This window comes from Tasmannia lanceolata, unplaced genomic scaffold, assembly GCF_043159265.1.
Source record: "Tasmannia lanceolata isolate RefF3 unplaced genomic scaffold, GAP_Taslan_0.1 ptg000023l, whole genome shotgun sequence".
NCBI classification, from domain to species: Eukaryota; Viridiplantae; Streptophyta; class Magnoliopsida; order Canellales; family Winteraceae; genus Tasmannia; species Tasmannia lanceolata.
The window spans coordinates 2,007,381-2,025,939 of NW_027518700.1; the positions used below are offsets into that span (position 1 = coordinate 2,007,381).

The 18,559-nt window shown below is 38.2% G+C and overlaps 1 protein-coding gene across 1 annotated transcript; it reads right to left on the reverse strand.

The window, feature by feature from the left end:
• Window positions 1-4,853: 4,853 nt before the first annotated feature.
• Window positions 4,854-12,163, reverse strand: LOC143856627 (oligopeptide transporter 1-like). Its single transcript, XM_077366895.1, has 7 exons — window positions 12,085-12,163; window positions 10,429-10,874; window positions 9,693-9,790; window positions 8,088-8,660; window positions 7,472-7,733; window positions 6,666-6,848; window positions 4,854-5,477 (listed from the first exon to the last, which is right to left on the reverse strand). Exons 1-7 carry the CDS (start codon window positions 12,161-12,163, stop codon window positions 4,854-4,856), a joined length of 2,265 nt encoding a protein of 754 aa, XP_077223010.1.
• Between the last annotated feature and the right edge of the window lie 6,396 nt (window positions 12,164-18,559).

The window sequence follows — 18,559 nt, forward strand, 5'->3', positions numbered from 1 at the left end:
ATTATTATTTGATTCTATTTTTTGTATCCACCCTCTCTTTCTTATGTTGTTTGGATGGCAGATGCTATTGGATTTTATGTTGTATATTTGAGTGTATCGAAATTCGGCAATTGGGTCTGATTTGTTTCTCAGTTACTATTTTGTGATGATGTTGTGATGGTTAATTTAGATGATATATAAATTTTATGTTGTATATTTGAGTGTATCGAAATTTGGCAGTTGGGTCTGATTTGTTTCTTAGGAACTATTTTGTGATGATGTTGTGCTGGTTAATTTAGATGATTTTTACATTGTGGTTGTAGGATTAAACAGTTTCTCCATCTTTTTCATTATTTTTTTATACATGTATGCATGTTTATTCATGGGATGCCACTGAATTCTTTGTTGGTGGGCTCTTGTTTGTTTCTGTGATTCTGCTGTCTAACATTGTTGTCAGGCATGTGCTTAATTTATTTAATATATCTTGTCTGCCATTGGATTTTCCTTTCTGTTGTTTTCGATGTGATTCATCGTAGTGTTGTCAGTGTGTTTTAAAGATAGGGAAAATGACCAAATAGAAGGGGTTTCTACTGACTATGACATTTGAAGAGGGGTGTTTTGTAAATCACCAATCAAGAGTGCATATGACTAAAATGCCCTTGATTCTCTCTCTCTCTCTCTCTCTCTCTCCCTATCAAATCACCTTTTTGAAATGATTACATTTAGAATACAAATCCCAAAACCCACCTTTTTCTCTCTTCTTCTTCTTCCTCCCACCTACGTACGTATGAAAAACCTAAAAACCTCCATTTTTGAAACCCAAAAACCTCCATTGTTAGATGCCAAAAGCTCTATTCTATTGCTGAAAACCTCATTTTTAGATGTCAAAGCCTCCCTAACCCTTCATTGCATTGGAAAACGCCTCCATTTACAACAACTATTGCAAAAAAACGTTATTAGATTCCGTAATCGTAAAAATCTTCACTGGAAACCACCATTCCATTTCACAAAGCCTCCATTCAATGGAAATGTGTGTATTTCTAGCCCTCTCCCTTCTCTTTCAATTATAAGGCATGTTTATAAACTTGAATGAAAGTTTTCCATGTTAAACTACTGTTTTTCACTTTATAATCATTGTTATTTTACTGTAAACCACTAATTTCTTAAGTTAAACTACTATTTCACTATGATAAACCACTACTGAAGTGGGTGTTTATAAGTGGTTTATATAGCTTCTTTGGTTAAGAATCCTCAGTAGTGGTTTATAATCCTAAGTAGTGGTTTATTAAGGCTTACCAGTGGTTTAGAGTGTTTATAATTGGTTTATAAGGATTAACAATGGTTTAAAGTGTTTATAAGTGATTTATACAGGGTGAGCAGTAGTTTATAGTGTTTATAAGTGGTTTATACAGGCTTATCAGTGGTTTAGAGTGTTTACAACTGGTTTATATAGGGTAAACAGTGGTTTATATAAGCCTATCAGTGATTTAGAGTGTTTATAAGTGGTTTATATAGGCTTATCAGTGGTTTAGAGTGTTTATACATGGTTTATACAGGGTAAGAAGTAGTTTATAGTGTTTATAAGTGGTTTATATAGGCTTATCAGTGGTTTAGAGTGTTTACAACTCGTTTATATAGGGTAAACAGTGGTTTATCTAAGACTATCAGTGGTTTAGAGTGTTTATAAGTGGTTTATATTGGCTTATTAGTAGTTTAGAGTGTTTATACATGGTTTATACAGGGTAAGAAGTAGTTTATAGTGTTTATAAGTGGTTTATATAGGCTTATCAGTGGTTTAGAGTGTTTACAACTGGTTTATATAGGGTAAACAGTGGTTTATATAAGCGTATCAGTGATTTAGAGTGTTTATAAGTGGTTTATATAAGTTTATCAGCGGTTTAGAGTGTTTATACATGGTTTATACAGGGTAAGAAGTAGTTTATAGTATTTATAAATGATTTATATAGGCTTATCAGTGGTTTAGAGTGTTTACAACTCGTTTATATAGGGTAAACAGTGGTTTATCTAAGCTTATCAGTGGTTTAGAGTGTTTATAAGTGGTTTATATAGGCTTATCAGTGGTTTAGAGTGTTTATAACTCATTTATATAGGGTAAACAGTGGTTCATCTAAGCCTATCAGTGGTTTAGAGTGTTTATAAGTGGTTTATATAGGCTTATCAGTGGTTTAGAGTGTTTATACATTGTTTATACAGGGTAAACAGTGGTTTACAACGTTCATAAGTATTTTATATAATCGTAGCAGTGGTTTAGAGGATTTATAAGTGTATAATATATGGTAAACAATGGTTTAGAGTGTTTATAAGTTGTTTATATAAGCCTAACAGTGGTTTAGATTGTTTATAACTGGTTTATATAGGCTTAACAGTGGTTTAAAGTGTTTATAAGTTGTTTATACAGTATAAGTAGTGGTTTATATAGGGGTAAGCAGTAGTTTAGAGTATTTACAAGTGGTTTATATTGGGTAAACAGTTGTTTAGGGTGTTTATAAGTTGTTTATACAGTGTAAGCACTGGGTTAGAGTGTTTATAAGTGGTTCATGTAAGCCTAGCAGCGGTTTAGAGTGTTTATAAGTTGTTTATATAAGCCTAACAGTGGTTTATAGTGTTTATAAGTGGTTTATATAGGCTTAACAGTGGTTTAGAGTGTTTATAAGTTGTTTATACAGTGTAAGCAATGGTTTATAGTGTTTGTAAGTGGTTTATATAGGGGTAAGCAGTGGTTTAGAGTTTTTACAAGTGGTTCATATAGGGTAAACAGTTGTTTAGAGTGTTTATAAGTTGTTTATACAGTGTAAGCACTGGTTTATATAGGGGTAAGCAGTGGTTTAGAGTATTTACAAGTGTTTATATAGGGTAAACAGTTGTTTAGAGTGTTTATAAGTTGTTTATACAGTGTAAGCAGTGGTTTAGAGGATACCAGAGAGAGGTGCACGAACCTGCGGGGCATTGTGACCCTCTAATGGACGGTTGGGATCATCCCATGAGAGAACGAGGGCATTGTGGCCCTCTAATGGACGGTTGGGATCATCCCATGAGAGAGAGAGAGGGGCATTGTGGCCCTCTAATAGACGGTGGGATCATCCCATGAGAGAGAGGGGGCATTGTGGTCCTTTAATGGACGGTTGGGATCATCCCATGAGAGAGAGAGACAGGGGGGCATTGGGGCCCTCTAATGGACGGTTGGGATCATCTCACGAGAGAGAGAGAGAGAGAGAGAGAGAGAGAGAGAGAGAGAGGGGCATTGTGGCCCTCTAATGGACTGTTGGGATCATCCCATGAGAGAGAAAGATAGAGGAATTGTGGCCCTCTAATTGATGGTTGGGATCATCCCATGAGAGAGAGGGGGCATTGTGGCCCTTTAATGGACGGTTGGGATCATCCCATGAGAGAGAGAGAGGGGGGCATTGGGGCCCTCTAATGGACGGTTGGGATCATCCCACGAGAGAGAGAGAGAGAGAGGGCATTGTGGCCCTCTAATGGACTGTTGAGATCATCCCATGAGAGAGAAAGAGAGAGGAATTGTGGCCCTCTAATTAATGGTTGGGATCATCCCATGAGTGAGAGAGAGAGAGAGAGGTGATGGTATTTTTAAAATGAGGGTATTTTTGTCCTAAACCCATGCAAACCAGTCACCATCACTGTATATTGGTTATTTCCAGGTCTCCCCTCTTCAAATGTCATAGTCAGTAGAAAGCCCTTTCATTTGGTCATTTTCCCTTTAAGATATCATCCGCAGTTACTTGATGTGGGTTTTTAAGGAAAAGTTAATATGGCTTATATAACTTGTCATACTTTTATGATTAATCAGTCTGAGAATGTTGGGAAGGAATGAGTTATCTATTGCCATTCACAAAAAAGGAATGACTTATCTATGTGGAGCTAAGAATATGTGAAAAAAAAGAAGAGAATCGAGATGCCAATCTTGATGGCAAGTTTAGGATTGTCTGCTGGCACAGGAAGCATTACAATTTGTAGTATAAAAACAGAAGAATCTGAATTTTCTGCAAGTCACTATGAGCTTTGATGTGTTTATTCCCTGGATGTGGCTGTATGTAGTAATGCTCAATGCCACCGTTCCATTATTCCTGAGCAACTTGGAGCCGGGCCTTCTTTACGTACTATCATGGATAGGAAAATAATTGTAAAATTGGATATTTAGTAGTTAGGATTCATAAAAAATAGAAAAAAAAAACATTTCTTTCAAAGGATCGGATTGGTTTCTAGCTCTTCCTAGCAGACTGTAAGAACCCGACAAGACATTGTTAAGATTTTGTTCTTATAAACCAGCAACTATATTTGATATGAAGTGCTAATTGTCTGAAATGTCATTTGGTCCATAAATGGAGTGTCATTAGTCATTACTGTCATGTTCCAATAATATTAAGGCGCTGTTTGTTTTGGATTTTGAGAACGGAAAGCGAGTCCAAAACTGATTATTGGACTCAAAATTACATGCAATTTTGAGTCCACTTTTGTTGATGTCAAAGTGTCGTTCGTCTTCCATTGGGCAACTTGTAGGGACCAAAATCACACCACCATCACCTCACAATGTGACAACCACACAAACAAACAACTGAAACACTTGATTCCAATTTGGATGACTTTACATTTTTGAGAAGATAAACGAAGGTCCTAGAGTGCATAGGTGCAACAAGGACACACTATAAGGCATACAGTGTCCACCTGTGTGCCGACAACATCTCCCCACGGGCGGGATGCAAAACTTTACGTAGATACGCACATATTTTAATATAAAGATTTGCAGATGAACACCGAAGTGTAGAACAAAATGGCCCCTCAAAATGATTATGAACGAGAAATGGGCATCTTGCCTAGAGTGTTGATCTAAAAAATCAATGGAAAATAGGGCACCCTTGTACCTCTATACCAGGGGCAGTAGGGCAATGTGCAAGAGGACAATGGTCACTGAATTCCAACCCCCACCAGCTGGGCCCATATGTACCCCTTGATTGTATAGCTAAATAGAGCAAAATCCCCACAAAAGCAGTCCCAGCATCAAGCCCAGCTGATAAAATGTAAGTGTACCTGGCCCACCACGCCTTATACTTTCTATACAATATAATGTTGAAGAGTATGCCCAAAGTTAACCAAGACCAAATGTTTACTGGTGTCACTGGGGGCATGTAAGTTGCAGCACTGAGTATCAGAGGAGGACAAATGAGTTTGATCCACTTCTTCTTAGGGAATTTACGCGAAACTACCCAAACCAATATGGGGGCAATTGCTCCAAAGATGAAGAAATAGTACATCATTGAGTATTGGCCGTGGGGGGCGAACATTTTGCCTGGGCCCATCACCCCCCATATGAGTGTTGAATCATAGAATGTGTTGTAACTAGCACACGTCCATGGGCTCCCCTTGGGCAACTTGGATTGATCACATATATTCGGCACGGATGTTAACAGCCACCATGCCGTAAAGAAATTAACAGTCGATGAGATCACTGTGCCGACAACCTGTGTCATGAGCATGGTTTTAAAATTCGGTTTGGGTCCCAATTTCGGCCGAAATCCTGAAATTTCGGCCAAAACCCGGTAATAGAAAAAAGTAGTATTTTATTATATCGGAAATTTTGGCCGAAATTCTCTATTTAAAAAAAATTCAATTTCACAATATTTCTAAAATTTCAGATTTCATGAAATTTAGGTTTCGGTTTCAACCAAATTCCGAAATTTCGGATTTCGGCCGAAATTTAAAACCATGGTCATGAGAAAGAATGTGGTGTAGTTTGAGTGGCGCAATTCATATACCATAAGGAACACATTGGTTTTGTAATCTTTGTATTTATTCTTTTTTAATAGCCTTGTACTTTGATCATTTCGATCTCTAGGGCGTTTCGCAGGTTTTCTTTTTGTTTATGAATATAATTCTTTGCTATTAAAAAAATTGAATCGACTTAAGTATAGAATACAACCCGGGTCGAGTCGGATCGGATCGGGTCGGGTTGAGCTTTTGTTAAAAATTGAATTGGTATCAACATAAACCTGACCCGAATTAATGGTAAAAGCTCAACCTGAATTCCCAAAACTCGACCCCAGTTGCACCCTTACTTAAGTAGGGATATCTTTGTTACATCCAAAGGTGCACTTGTCATCCTTTCTTTTAATAAAAGGTATCTTTATTAAAAAAAAAATTATTGATTAGATGGTTATGATCATCGTCTGAGATCGAGTTTTGGACTATGAGAGTCGAGACCGTGTATCATAGGGTGTGGAAAGATCAATCCAAGGTGGCCACATGTTCAGTGGTAGGTGATCTCCCCATCGATATGAGCTAGATTATTCTTGATTTTTTAGTAAAACATTTAGGGTCATTTGGATACGAAGATTTTAGAATCCGAGATTTCTTCAAAATTGTAGCTAAGAGACAAGAGAAGAAGCTAACCAGCTGTCGTTTTTGACTTCTCGCAATTCTTTCCGTCAGCAAGAGAGTAGCAGATCCTTCCATATTTCCAGGTTTTAGAAATCTCAGGATGTAGGAGAGATTTTTAAAACCTGAATTTCACTTAAAATCCAAGAAACCCTTTTAGGACAGCATGCAGCAGCTTGATCATTAACCCTCTTTTACACTGTTTTCAAACTAAAATCTTGGATTCTAAAATCCGCGTATCCAAACGGCCCCTTAGAGTAAGATGATTTAATTACCTGAGTAAAGAAGACTGATTTAGGAGGAATCTTCATGTAATGGGCAATCTTGAAATCAATGATAAATTCGACGGCATGGGCGAGGCTGATATAGCTGTAGACCTTGTAAGTCAAGCTAGCAAGTGGTTTTCCAGGGAAGAGGTACCCTACCATTAACTCGTGGATTTCAGCAGGCAGTCGTCCCTACAAATTCAAACATACAGATCAATTACCCTCTCTTTATCTATCTATAATCTATCTATATTATCTGTAATCTGTAATATATACTAAGTATGTTGCTTTCCATTGCATTTGATTTTTTTTCCCCAGAAAATTTTTTATTGGAAGAACCTTTTCTACCCTCTCTCTCCTCTTTGTTTTCTGTCTTTTCACTGTTATTACTAATTTATTCAACTCAGGATGGTGGAGACTGGAGGTCACTATTTTACACCTCATGCTATGATGGGTGGGGCCCAATAATTTAGATAAAGTGGGTCAACCATCTCCACGCAAACCCATGCATACATGTTATTGATAGATGGGATCACTGCTTTACACCTCATGTATTTTATGGGTGAGGCCTACCATTTTACACCTCAGGTTTTGATGAGGTGGAGCCCATAATCTCCACTCAAACCTGCATAAGGTGGAACCCACCATTTACCCCTATCTTTACCCAAACCTATGCATTAGCGTAGGGACAACAATTTTACAGGTGTTTGCTAAGTATTTTCACTTCCCCCCCCCCCCCCCCCCCCCCCGCATGCTCTCAATAGTTGAAATATGATTTAGGAAGAATAGATTACCAAGTTTCTTTTTTAGTTTACCTGATTTGTAGTGGCTACCATAACTGATATGGGGATTATAAAAATCATGCCCATACCACATGCTAGTATAAGTCCCCAGTAAGGAAGTTGGAGTTGTTCTCCAAAACCGCTACAAGTGATGATTGAAAGGATGATCGTTGAAACTAAGATGGATAAAAACCACCACTGAGGAACACGCTCATACTTTTTCATCAACCTGTTATGAACATCGCCGCTTTGGTTTTTGCCATGGAAGGCGTCTTTATAATGCCGGATAATCGTACTAAGGGAAAAAAAAAATAACATGATGATTAATAGCCTTGCTTCGTATAAGAGATAGAAACATATCAAAATAAATAAATAAATAAATAAGTCAAGATTTTTTATACGGAAATGTTAACACCGCTGCTGTATTTTGATGAGGGACTCTCACTTTATTAAAAGTATAGTATGGCCCGTACGATTGGATGATCCAAACCGTCCATTAGATGGGCCACAGCCTAAATAGGTCGTGCCCCAAAAATCATTTCCATAGGTTGATCCTAATTGCACCCCTAGTCATACCCCATTACGTGTAGCTACGTGTCTACACCATATAATTTGAATAAATCAACATAATGAGGAAGAAGAGTTTCACCTTCCATGGAAGAAAGCTACATAAGTCAGAGTTGAAGAGCAAGCCGCGAATCTCAGCCCGTAACAAAATGCATAGAAGGTGCTGAGATAAATCGGCGAGTACTCATCGTAGCCTTGTTGATTGAAACTGAAGGTTTTCTCGTCTAAAACCCGTGAAATGTTGTAAATTTTCCCATCAGAATCAAACAGATGGGAAGTGAAAATTGGAAATTTCTTGGCACCCATTATGTTATTCCAATAAAGAACGGGGTTCATTATGTAAACGACTACTATAAATCCAGCCATGAAGTTAAGGAGTGTAGAACCAGGAGTGGCAAAGGGACTTCCTGTGTAACCAGAAATGGTAGACCAGTCTAAGCCAAAGGAGCCAATGCCAAGACCAAATCGACCAGAGCCAATTTGTTGCGCAGTTACTGAATCCTTCCAAATCCAACAAACAAATGAGAGTACAGATATAGAAGGAAAGAAGTAATTAGGGATGACAGCATACGCGAAGCTCGAGATTAATGCTATAAGAAAGAATTGGAGTCTTGTTAACTGTCCCTTCGACCTCACTTCGTCCTCGTGTAATGCCCTACACAAGTAAAAGAACATGGTTACCTTGTCATGCTCGAAAACTCCTGGATGTTACTCTAAATCCCGGGGTGGGACACATCACAAACCTCAAAGAGTACACTAATATTCCACAAATAAAGAAAACAATAGCATTCAGAGTGCTATTTCAAAAAAAAAAATATATATAGCATTTAGAGTACGCTAATAATCCACAGATAAAGAAAACATTTCGAAAGAAAGAAACAATCGAATATTTGGCGAAAAGAACAAGTGCTTGGAACGGATTGGGATTGAAGTGAAGGTTGAACTAATTTCATGGGTGAAGAACATCAAATGGGTAACATATGGAATACGGGAAATACTTAGGAACTGGAGTGCGGTTATTCGGGAAAGAAAGCTACCAATCAAAATCACTATTTGGGAAAGAATGCTACCAATCAAAATCACCCAAAATGGGTTCCTCCACGAGGGGGTGGATGACACTTAACTTTGATGGCAGCTCGATGGGAAACCCCGGAAAGGCTGGGATCGGTGGAGTAATCAAAGATGACCGAGGAAGTATTGTAATGTCATCCTCGGGTCCAACTGGTGTGTGTGATGCGAATGAGGTGAAAGGGCTCTACTGTTTGGCATAAAATGGTAAGCAATTTTTCCCACCCACTAATTGTTGAAGGCGAGTCATCCAATACAATCGCATGGGCCACAGAAAAGTCTAAAGGGCCTTGGAGACTTCGGACTTATATTGCAGAAGTTAAGGACCTGATACGCTTGATCTGGCCAAGTATCAACCATAGAAGGGCTTTTGCGTTTTAGACCATTGTAATGTTTCTGGGCTCTGTTTCTTGAGGCCCTTTTGGGGACATCTTGTCCCCTGTATGGTCTTTCTTTTGGATTAATAAAAGTCATCTTTAAAAAAACAAAAAAAAAACAATAGCATTCAGAGTACACTAATAATCCACAGATATAGAAAAGAATAGCATGCAGAGTACACTATAATCAACAGATATAGAAAAGAATAGCATTCGTCAAACAATATTAGAGAAAGAGAGACCTGTAGAGAGACACATCAAGTAGGGTTGAAGGCCACCACATGTATGGATTGTCTACAAGGAACTTCATAAGTACACCAGCACATCCGTACCCCATCAGCTATAACAAGTACAAAACATGTCTATGTAAGTTGAAACATCAATCTAATAGAGAAGCTAAAAAAATACTAGTAGAAAACACACAAAATTTACGTAGTTCGTCATGTTAAGTAAATCACTCCACGGGCAAAGGCCTTCCAGGAGCCTCCACTATAAATAAGGATTATTAAACATAATACTAAAATTCTTCCACTCATTAGTAAAACGAGTTAGACTTATCAAAACTTGCAAGTACGTAAAACCAAAAAGCCTTTCAAAGTTGGGAACTTATAACTATTGGTACATATTAAAAATATGGGATTTTCCAGGCAATTTCGCTGAAAGCCATTTCGTGGCTGACTTTTGCACCAGAGAACAGCCACATACGCTCACATTTATCAGATTTTGTCTTGTTAATTTTAATCATCTGAGGTGGTTGTTCTCTCCTGCAAAAGAACCGCGAAATTACTTTCCACAAAATTCCCTAGCAAATCCCATATATATTTATATATTGAGTAAAATTAGTTTTGCCATATCAATCATTGTGAATTCAAGTTCATCTATGATGTAGAAGACAGTACTGATCTTCCTACTTCATGCTGAGCTTCCCATGGACTCATTAATACATATAGGTAGGAAGAGAAAAGGGAATTTCCTTACCTCAGATGTTTGAGTCAAGAGCATGGCAACCAAGGGATTAATCCCCCTATGATAAAAAGCTTTCACTACGGAAACCGCTGCCAATGCATAAGGAGAGCCTGCAGAGTTAGCTAGGATAGTGATAAGGACGTGCTCTTTTATGTTGAAAGGCCCTGGATTCAATGAGAATGTCCATTTTATTCCTGGGATTCTGATGGATTTTGTTGGAAGAGTTGCTGCCATCAATTTTCCTATTGGAAGCGCCGCAATTTGTACACACAAAGAAGAAATTCCAATTGGGTTTTGTCGATAATCGAAGAACCGATTCACAAAAGATAGAAGAGCGCAGCTCGTAGCTCCAAGCACCCATGTTCTGAATGTTAATGTTGGCAATGTCGGATCATCTTTAATTGGAACCGTTAGCCTTACTTGCTCGATCGGAGAATCGTTGATCTCTTCTTCTACACCTACATAGACAAGAATATTAGGTAAAAAATTAGCTAGAAATGAGTTCTTGCAAGCTCAACCCCTTCAAAAGTCGAATTCTGATTGGCTTCTGTGTTTTTCACCTATAAGGGTGTGAACGGATCCACTTCGGATCAGATCCACCTATTCTTGGTCATGATCTGTTTGATCTCTTATCGGCACGATCCTATTAGACTTCTTTTTGGATCTTACTTTTTGAGTTTGGTAATTATTAGGGGTGCAACTTGGGCCGGGCTGGGTTGAGCTTTTGGTAAAAAAAAATGAACTGGAGTCAACCCGAACCCGATCCGATTTTAAGGTAAAATGTCAACCAGAATTCCCAAAAATCAACCTGAGTTGCACCCCTAATTGGGTCATGATCCATTTTAAGTAGGACACTCCATTGGAGTGTCCTATTTACGTTGTAGATGGGCTTAGGGTTATGGGAAAGAAGGAAGAAATTCGAAAGAGAGAGGCCGATTATCATCAAAATGAAAAGCTAGAAAATAAAATTGTTGTTGAGTAGATTTTTAAATCTTACGAAAATACACTTCATAAATAGACATAACCCTATTTTCATACATTGGCACCCTCATTTGGATTTATGACGATGCACCAGATTTCCTGGCTATGTCTTAGTCACGATCCGAAATAATTTCAGACCGTATCCAACCTTACTATACCGATCCAATAGACATGCTTCGGATTTGGCTGTTGTACCCAAATCTTTTCCATTAACATTCGGATCCTTTGTATCCATCGGACCGTCGGGTTCTATTGACACTCCTGTTCAACTGATCCCAACCCAACAAAGAATTGGTTGATCTTGGATACCAATCACGGTTGCCCGCAAAATTTGATTGATCTAGGCCTAAAAATCATTATGATATGATTGGATGATTCTAACATTCTAAAACCTTTTTGAGAGTAATTAGCCATTGGAATTCAATCTGCATGTTAGATCAAAAATGGTAAACAGTGGTGGGTCCAGGCGAAAAATGGTTTGGATCAATATCTCGTCCCTAACCCAACCGTGTAGATTGGGAAGAGCCACCTACCCTTTCATATATAAGGGGCACTCAAACCCAAAACAAGAATAATAAAGGAAAGACGAGGGAGAAAATCTTAGTCGTTGGATCACATAGTGCCCCCTATATACTATGAATCTAACGGCTCAACTTGTCTAGAGAGAGAGAGAGAGAGAGAGCTGACCTTTGGCATTCTCTATTTGATCTTTGGCATTGTCCATTTCTTTTGAATAGTCCATTTGATCATCTTTGGCATTTTCCATGTTTTCTTGAAGAAAGGTAACTATATTTAGAGCGAAATGATATTATAGATTCACATCAATTGGGAGAGAGAACCCGGAGTAAACTGAGTCCCTCGATGCCCCAAATTTAGCTTACCAGATCATTGACACTTCAAGGGACCTTTGGCATCCTCCATGAGTGAGAAACAATTAGAGGGTTTGGTCTTGTATATATGCTGATTCTGTTGTACTCAACTTCAATTTGGAAAATTCTTTATAATCGCAAGTGAAGCTTATTAGCTCACGCATATCCACGTGGTAAAATACTACTAAAATGGTCTTTTGCTTTTGTACCGGGGCCTTAGGCAGACCCACCAAAAAAATAGATAGACAAAAGACAAGCCAGAAAAATCAAAGGTTTAGCCTTCCTGGTGATGGAGAGATAAAAGACATTTAGCTTAATTCTAAGCAGATAGTATACTGGATTCACAGTTTTAAGAATGATTCGGTAGCTTTCTTCCAAACCGGACCGGCAAGGGGAATCTGAGTGTGACCTCTTGGTGGTGGAGTAACGTAGCCGAAAGCAACATTTTGACAAAGTAGTTCAGTGCATGAGATTCCAATATAGAACTAGTGAGTAGTAGCATGTTCTTGATGGAATTCCCACTATGTCCACCTGTTGGAGTTTAGGAGCCTGTCGAATTGCCAAAAATTTTGGGCTATGTGTTAGAATGTACAGTCGGGGGTCTTATATTTTATATTCATGGTGACATTTTTTATATAAAATATCAGAGAATATTAAGTATTAGAAAGTAAGGGTATCACCACCACCCCTTTTTGGTCTGGAAAACACTTAGGGCGTGTTCGGCAAACCTCTAAAAAATAGATTCTACATATGTTTTATGTGCGGGAATGACTATAGCACAAAATAATTGGAGAATCTTGTTCGGAAGGTGACATATGAAGAGTCCATTTCCGATAGTTCCCATTTGTTAGGGCTGACTGATGAGATTTTACGGAGCGACATATTGTCGCTTCCACAATCCGCTTCTACCCAATTCTACAGGTGAGAATGGGAAGCGCTACCGAACACGCCCTTAATTTCCCGTTAATTGATTTTAACAAAAGCATTTTATCTGTGTTTCAATAACTATAGGCCAAGAGATGGATGAATTTAATGAGAGTTTTCTTAACTACAATAGTTATGAAATTTTCTATGAGCTGAAATTCTCTACAAATAAGGTAGTATAAAGTTACAGTTAATTTGCCTCAATGCTTGTGCATGTGACAATATGGCCGATACATTACCTTGGAAAGGAGTCAAGCTTGATATATGATAATGATGATTAAAACTGAAACTAATTCTAACAGTTCAAACCCAATCATAAGGCCGATACATTACCTTCTCCTAAGTTGGACCTATATAGTATATGTACTATGAACAACAGTTTCCAAGATACTCGCAACTCACTTATACCTTATATCACTTGATTTTTCTATTTAAGTATTAGAAATAAGATATTATAAATTACTAACGTAGGATCAATGTCCGTTCGTGGTTTGAGCATAGGATATAAGAGATAATAAATTTTGGGAAATGATTTCAGCACTCCACTATTTTCATAAGATTCGCGAAAGCAACTTGTCGTTTAGCATTTAGAGGGCTTGTAAGAGCTTTTTGAGAATGATAATATTCTTATGACAGCCCCTTAAATGCTACAGCCTACACCACAAGATATGTCGCACATCTTATAAAAACATTGTGGTGTTGATACCATTTCCCTAAATTTATGGAGCATTAATTATGAGAGCTCCAACAGTATTGTATTAGATCGTATCTAAAAAGATCTTCTAGATCTGACCGTTGGAATGTTATGGTGGTAGATTAGGTAAGTTAGCGGTTAGTTTTTAGTTATGTATTTTGAATATCACATACTGGTAGTTTTAGTTGTCGATCCCTATCTGGATCGTGTGAAGTTCAGATTCCAATGACCCATGAGACCATCTGGGTCCATCGACACTCCTACCTACCACATCTAGGTTGGGACCCAATGGTGACAGTGTAGATCACTCAAAGATTGGTAATTTATAAGGGAAGTGATATATGTTGGAAAAAATTGAGGGTACTGTTGTTGATAGAAAACAGAAACTTGTTGCTTCAAGGCGTGATATCACTTTCCTTAAGACAAGATTCGCCCCCACTAGTAGTGTGCAAAGGGGATCCGCGAATTGCCTCCAAGATACAATGAAGTCTAGTGGGGAAGCCCTACTAATGTTTGATGATGTGTAGCACTAGCGGAATCAAACCCGAAATGCCCTTCCGAAATTTCAAGCCTTAAGAAATTTCTAGATACAGTTTCTGCAGAAAAACAGTATCTACAACAGTAAACAAAAGAAAAACAGTATGTATAAATACTTGGGGATTTTGTAGGAGTGTAGAAGAGAGTGTAAAGTCTGTTAGAATTGCCAATTCGTTTTCCTATTATGAAATGACTGAATTCTGCACATTTTGTAGACCACCTGGTGTCTTTTCAATGTGAAAAACACCTCTACAGGGCACCTTTCCAGAATGTTTGAAATCTGACCGTTAGATCGCACCCATTAATATTGAACGGTCCTGATCGATCCTAGAGATGCAAAGTGCGTCTAAAAAAGCTCCAATAAAGCACCACTATGCGCCCTATAACCCATTGCCCACGCCGCGCGTGCGAACCTATAAGTTCTTAGTTATAGAACCTAATGATTTCATAGATGTCAATACCATAATTGAGTCTAGAGATGCATTTTTCTATGAAAATAGGTTCACTTCAATTCCTAAAGAAATTGAACCTACAACTTCTGTAGATCATCCTTTAGAATCACAAACAGAAGTTGGTGAACCTAGTATACAACCTAGTAAAATAAGAAGAAGTTCAAGAGATAGAAGGGATAGGAGTTTTGGCCCTGACTTTGTAACCTACCTGGTAGAAGGGACAAGAGAAAAACTCCAAGGTTCTGTCTTGTTAAACTTAAGCATAGAAAGTGACCCTCAAACCTATGGAGAAGCCATAAAGTCACAAGATACTGCCTTTTGGAAAGAAGCAATTAATGACGAAATGGATTCTATCATGGGTAATAAAACTTGGATTTTGGTTGATTTACCACCTGGGTCTAAACCTATAGGATGTAAATGGATCTTCAAGAAAAAGATCAAAGTAGATGGGACCATAGAAAAGTTTAAGGCAAGGTTAGTTGCCAAAGGGTTTACTCAAAAACCCGGTATTGATTACTTTGACACATATGCACTTGTTGCTAGAATTTCTACCATTAGAGTGTTGATTGCCCTTGCTTACATATACAAACTTCACATTCACCAGATGGATGTTAAAACCGCATTCTTAAATGGTGAACTTGATGAAGAAGTGTATATGGAACAACCTGAGGGATTTATTCTGCCAGGCCAAGAGCATAAAGTATGTAAGCTTATCAAATCTTTGTATGGGCTTAAGCCCCTAAACAATGGCATGAAAGATTTGATAAAGTCTTAGTGTCAAATGGTTATAAGATACATCAGTCAGATAAATGTATATACAGTAAATTTAAGGGTGGCAAAGGTGTTGTTATTTGTTTATATGTTGATGACATGTTAATTTTTAATACTGATATTGAAAGCATTCAAAGTACTAAATTATTTCTTTCTCAAAACTTTGATATGAAAGATATGGGTGAAGCTGAAGTGATTTTGGGTATTAGAATCATAAGACAGGATAATAGTCTTATTCTAACACAATCACATTATATTGAGAAAGTTCTCAAAAAGTTTAACCATTTTGAATGTTCACCCATTTCAACACCTTTTGACCCAAATATAAAGTTGTATCTTAATACTGGCAGGAACACAATCACATTATATTGAGAAAGTTCTCAAAAAGTTTAACCATTTTGAATGTTCACCCATTTCAACACCTTTTGACCCAAATATAAAGTTGTATCTTAATACTGGCAGGACTATTTCTCAACTAGGGTATGCTAATGTAATTGGTAGTCTTATGTATGCTATGACTTGTACTAGGCCAGACATAGCATTTGCTGTAGGTAAACTTAGTAGGTTTACCAGTAATCCTAGTTTTTCTCATTGGAATGCAGTCTATAGAGTTTTAAAATATTTAAAGAAAACTATAGACTATGGTTTATGTTATAGTGGGTATCCAACTGTAATAGAATGATACACTGATGCTAGTTAGATAACTGAGCATATAGACCATTTATCAACCAGTGGGTGGATTTTCACCCTTGGTGGGGGAGCAGTCTCCTGGGCCTCTAAGAAACAGACATGCATAACAACTTCAACTATGGAAGCAGAGTTTATAGCTCTGGCAGCATGATGTAAAGAGGCAGAATGGCTTCAAAATTTGTTATTGGAAATTCCGTTATGGTCTAAACCAATGCCATCGATTTATGTCCATTGTGATAGTCAGGCCACACTATCAAGGGCATATAATCATGTTTATAATGGTAAGTCCAGACATATAGGACTTAGACATAGTACTATAAGAGAGTTACTTACTAATGGAGTAGTAACTATTGATTTTGTGAGATCGAGCCAAAACTTGGCGGATCCATTCACTAAAGCTCTTGCAAGAGATCTGGTGTGTAAAACATCATTAGAGATGGGGTTAAAGCCATTAACCAATAGTCACCAATGATGGAACCTCAACTCAACACTTGAATAAACATCAAGTCTTGAGTTCAATGAGTCCAAATACATCATATGGAGTGATTGCAAGCACTATAATCTGTATTATTTGCCATCCCAAGGTAAAGTGCTTGGTACCTGTAATGTTTAAAAGGAGAAGGCTGAGTATTTAAACTCTTAATAGGCTTATAACATAGTGTTGGAGTGTTTTAGTTACAGGGGCACTCTTGATAAGCCTACCTATGTGAGTGTGGGAGTGGTGCCGCTTCCTATGAGACCTGGCTAGTCTCTAGAGCGCTCATGAAACCAAGATATAGACACAAGGCCAGTACATGTGTCGGTTTTAGAAATTGCCCAAATAGGTGAAATCTTATGTGTGAGACGTATCCGGTTAACCAAATAGAATAGCTAGTTCAAAGATACGTCTACTATGCAATTCTGGTTAACTTTGATGTGTCCTCACTAAGTGAAGGTTCAAATCGAGAGATACCTTCATTTATGCATAAGATTTCCAAGCCTGATGAGAAAATTTTCTTTGATTTTGAAAATGGTGGGGGATTGTTAGTGATTTTGGATTTTTAAAATCATGTATTAGTGTTTTGGAAAATATTTTATAAAAAGCGTTTGGAAAAAGAAAATATTTTCTTGGAAAGATTTGCTTTTACAAAAGGATGTAGAAGTATAGTTGAAAAGATAGTCTCGTACCGGATGAGAGAAAAGAAAGAGAAGGGCTTATAAAGCACTACACTTTTCTATTACTTGTTTGATTGCACTTTGGGTTGAACCCATGGTTGGACCCGCGGGACGGTGCAACGCACCGTTCGCACACGCGCACGCGCGCGCGGCGTGGGCAATGGGCTATAGGGCGCCTAGTGGCGCTTTTTTAGGCGCACTTTGCACTTCGCACGTACGCAACGTCGCGAGGAGCGATTGGAGCCTTTAATTTTTCCAGATTTGATCTGCACCGTTGGATCAAGATGAAGGTGGACCGGTTGGATGGGTGTGGGCCAAATGGTTCGTAGGCCCATCAAGCCGACCGGTTGGGTTGGGCTTCGGTTCGGGCCTAACGGTTGGCCCAACGGGCCCATAACTCCAACGGTCATAGGGTGTGATCAAATGGGTTGTGTCCCTTCCCCCAACGGTCAAGTGCCAAGGGGGTGCGATCCACACCATAGATGGTTGATCTAACGATGACTGGGTTGGAGAGAGGTTTTACTCAAACCAACAGTCACATCTAGGATCGATCAGGACCGTTCAATATCAATGAGTGCGATCTAACGGTCAGATTTCAAATATTCTGGAAAGGTGCCCTGTAGAGGTGTTTTTCACACTGAAAAGACACCATGTGGTCTACAAAATGTGCAGAATTCGGTCATTTCATATAGAAAAATGAATTAGAAATTCTAACAGACTTTACACTCTCTTCTACACTCCTGCAAAATCCCCAAGTATTTCTACATACTGTTTTTCTTTTGTTTACTGTTCTAGATACTGTTTTTTCTGCAGAAACATTATCTAGAAATTTCTCTAAGGCTTGAAATTTCGGAAGGGCATTTCGGGTTTGATTCCGCTAGTGCTACGCGTCATCAAACATTAGTAGGGCTTCCCTACTAGGCTTCATTGTATCTTGGAGGCAATTCGCGGATCCCCTTTGCACACGACTAGTGGGGGCGAATCTTGTCTTAAGGAAAGTGATATCACGCCTTGAAGCAACAAGTTTCTGTTTTCTATCAATAACAGTACCCTCAATTTCTCAACATTTA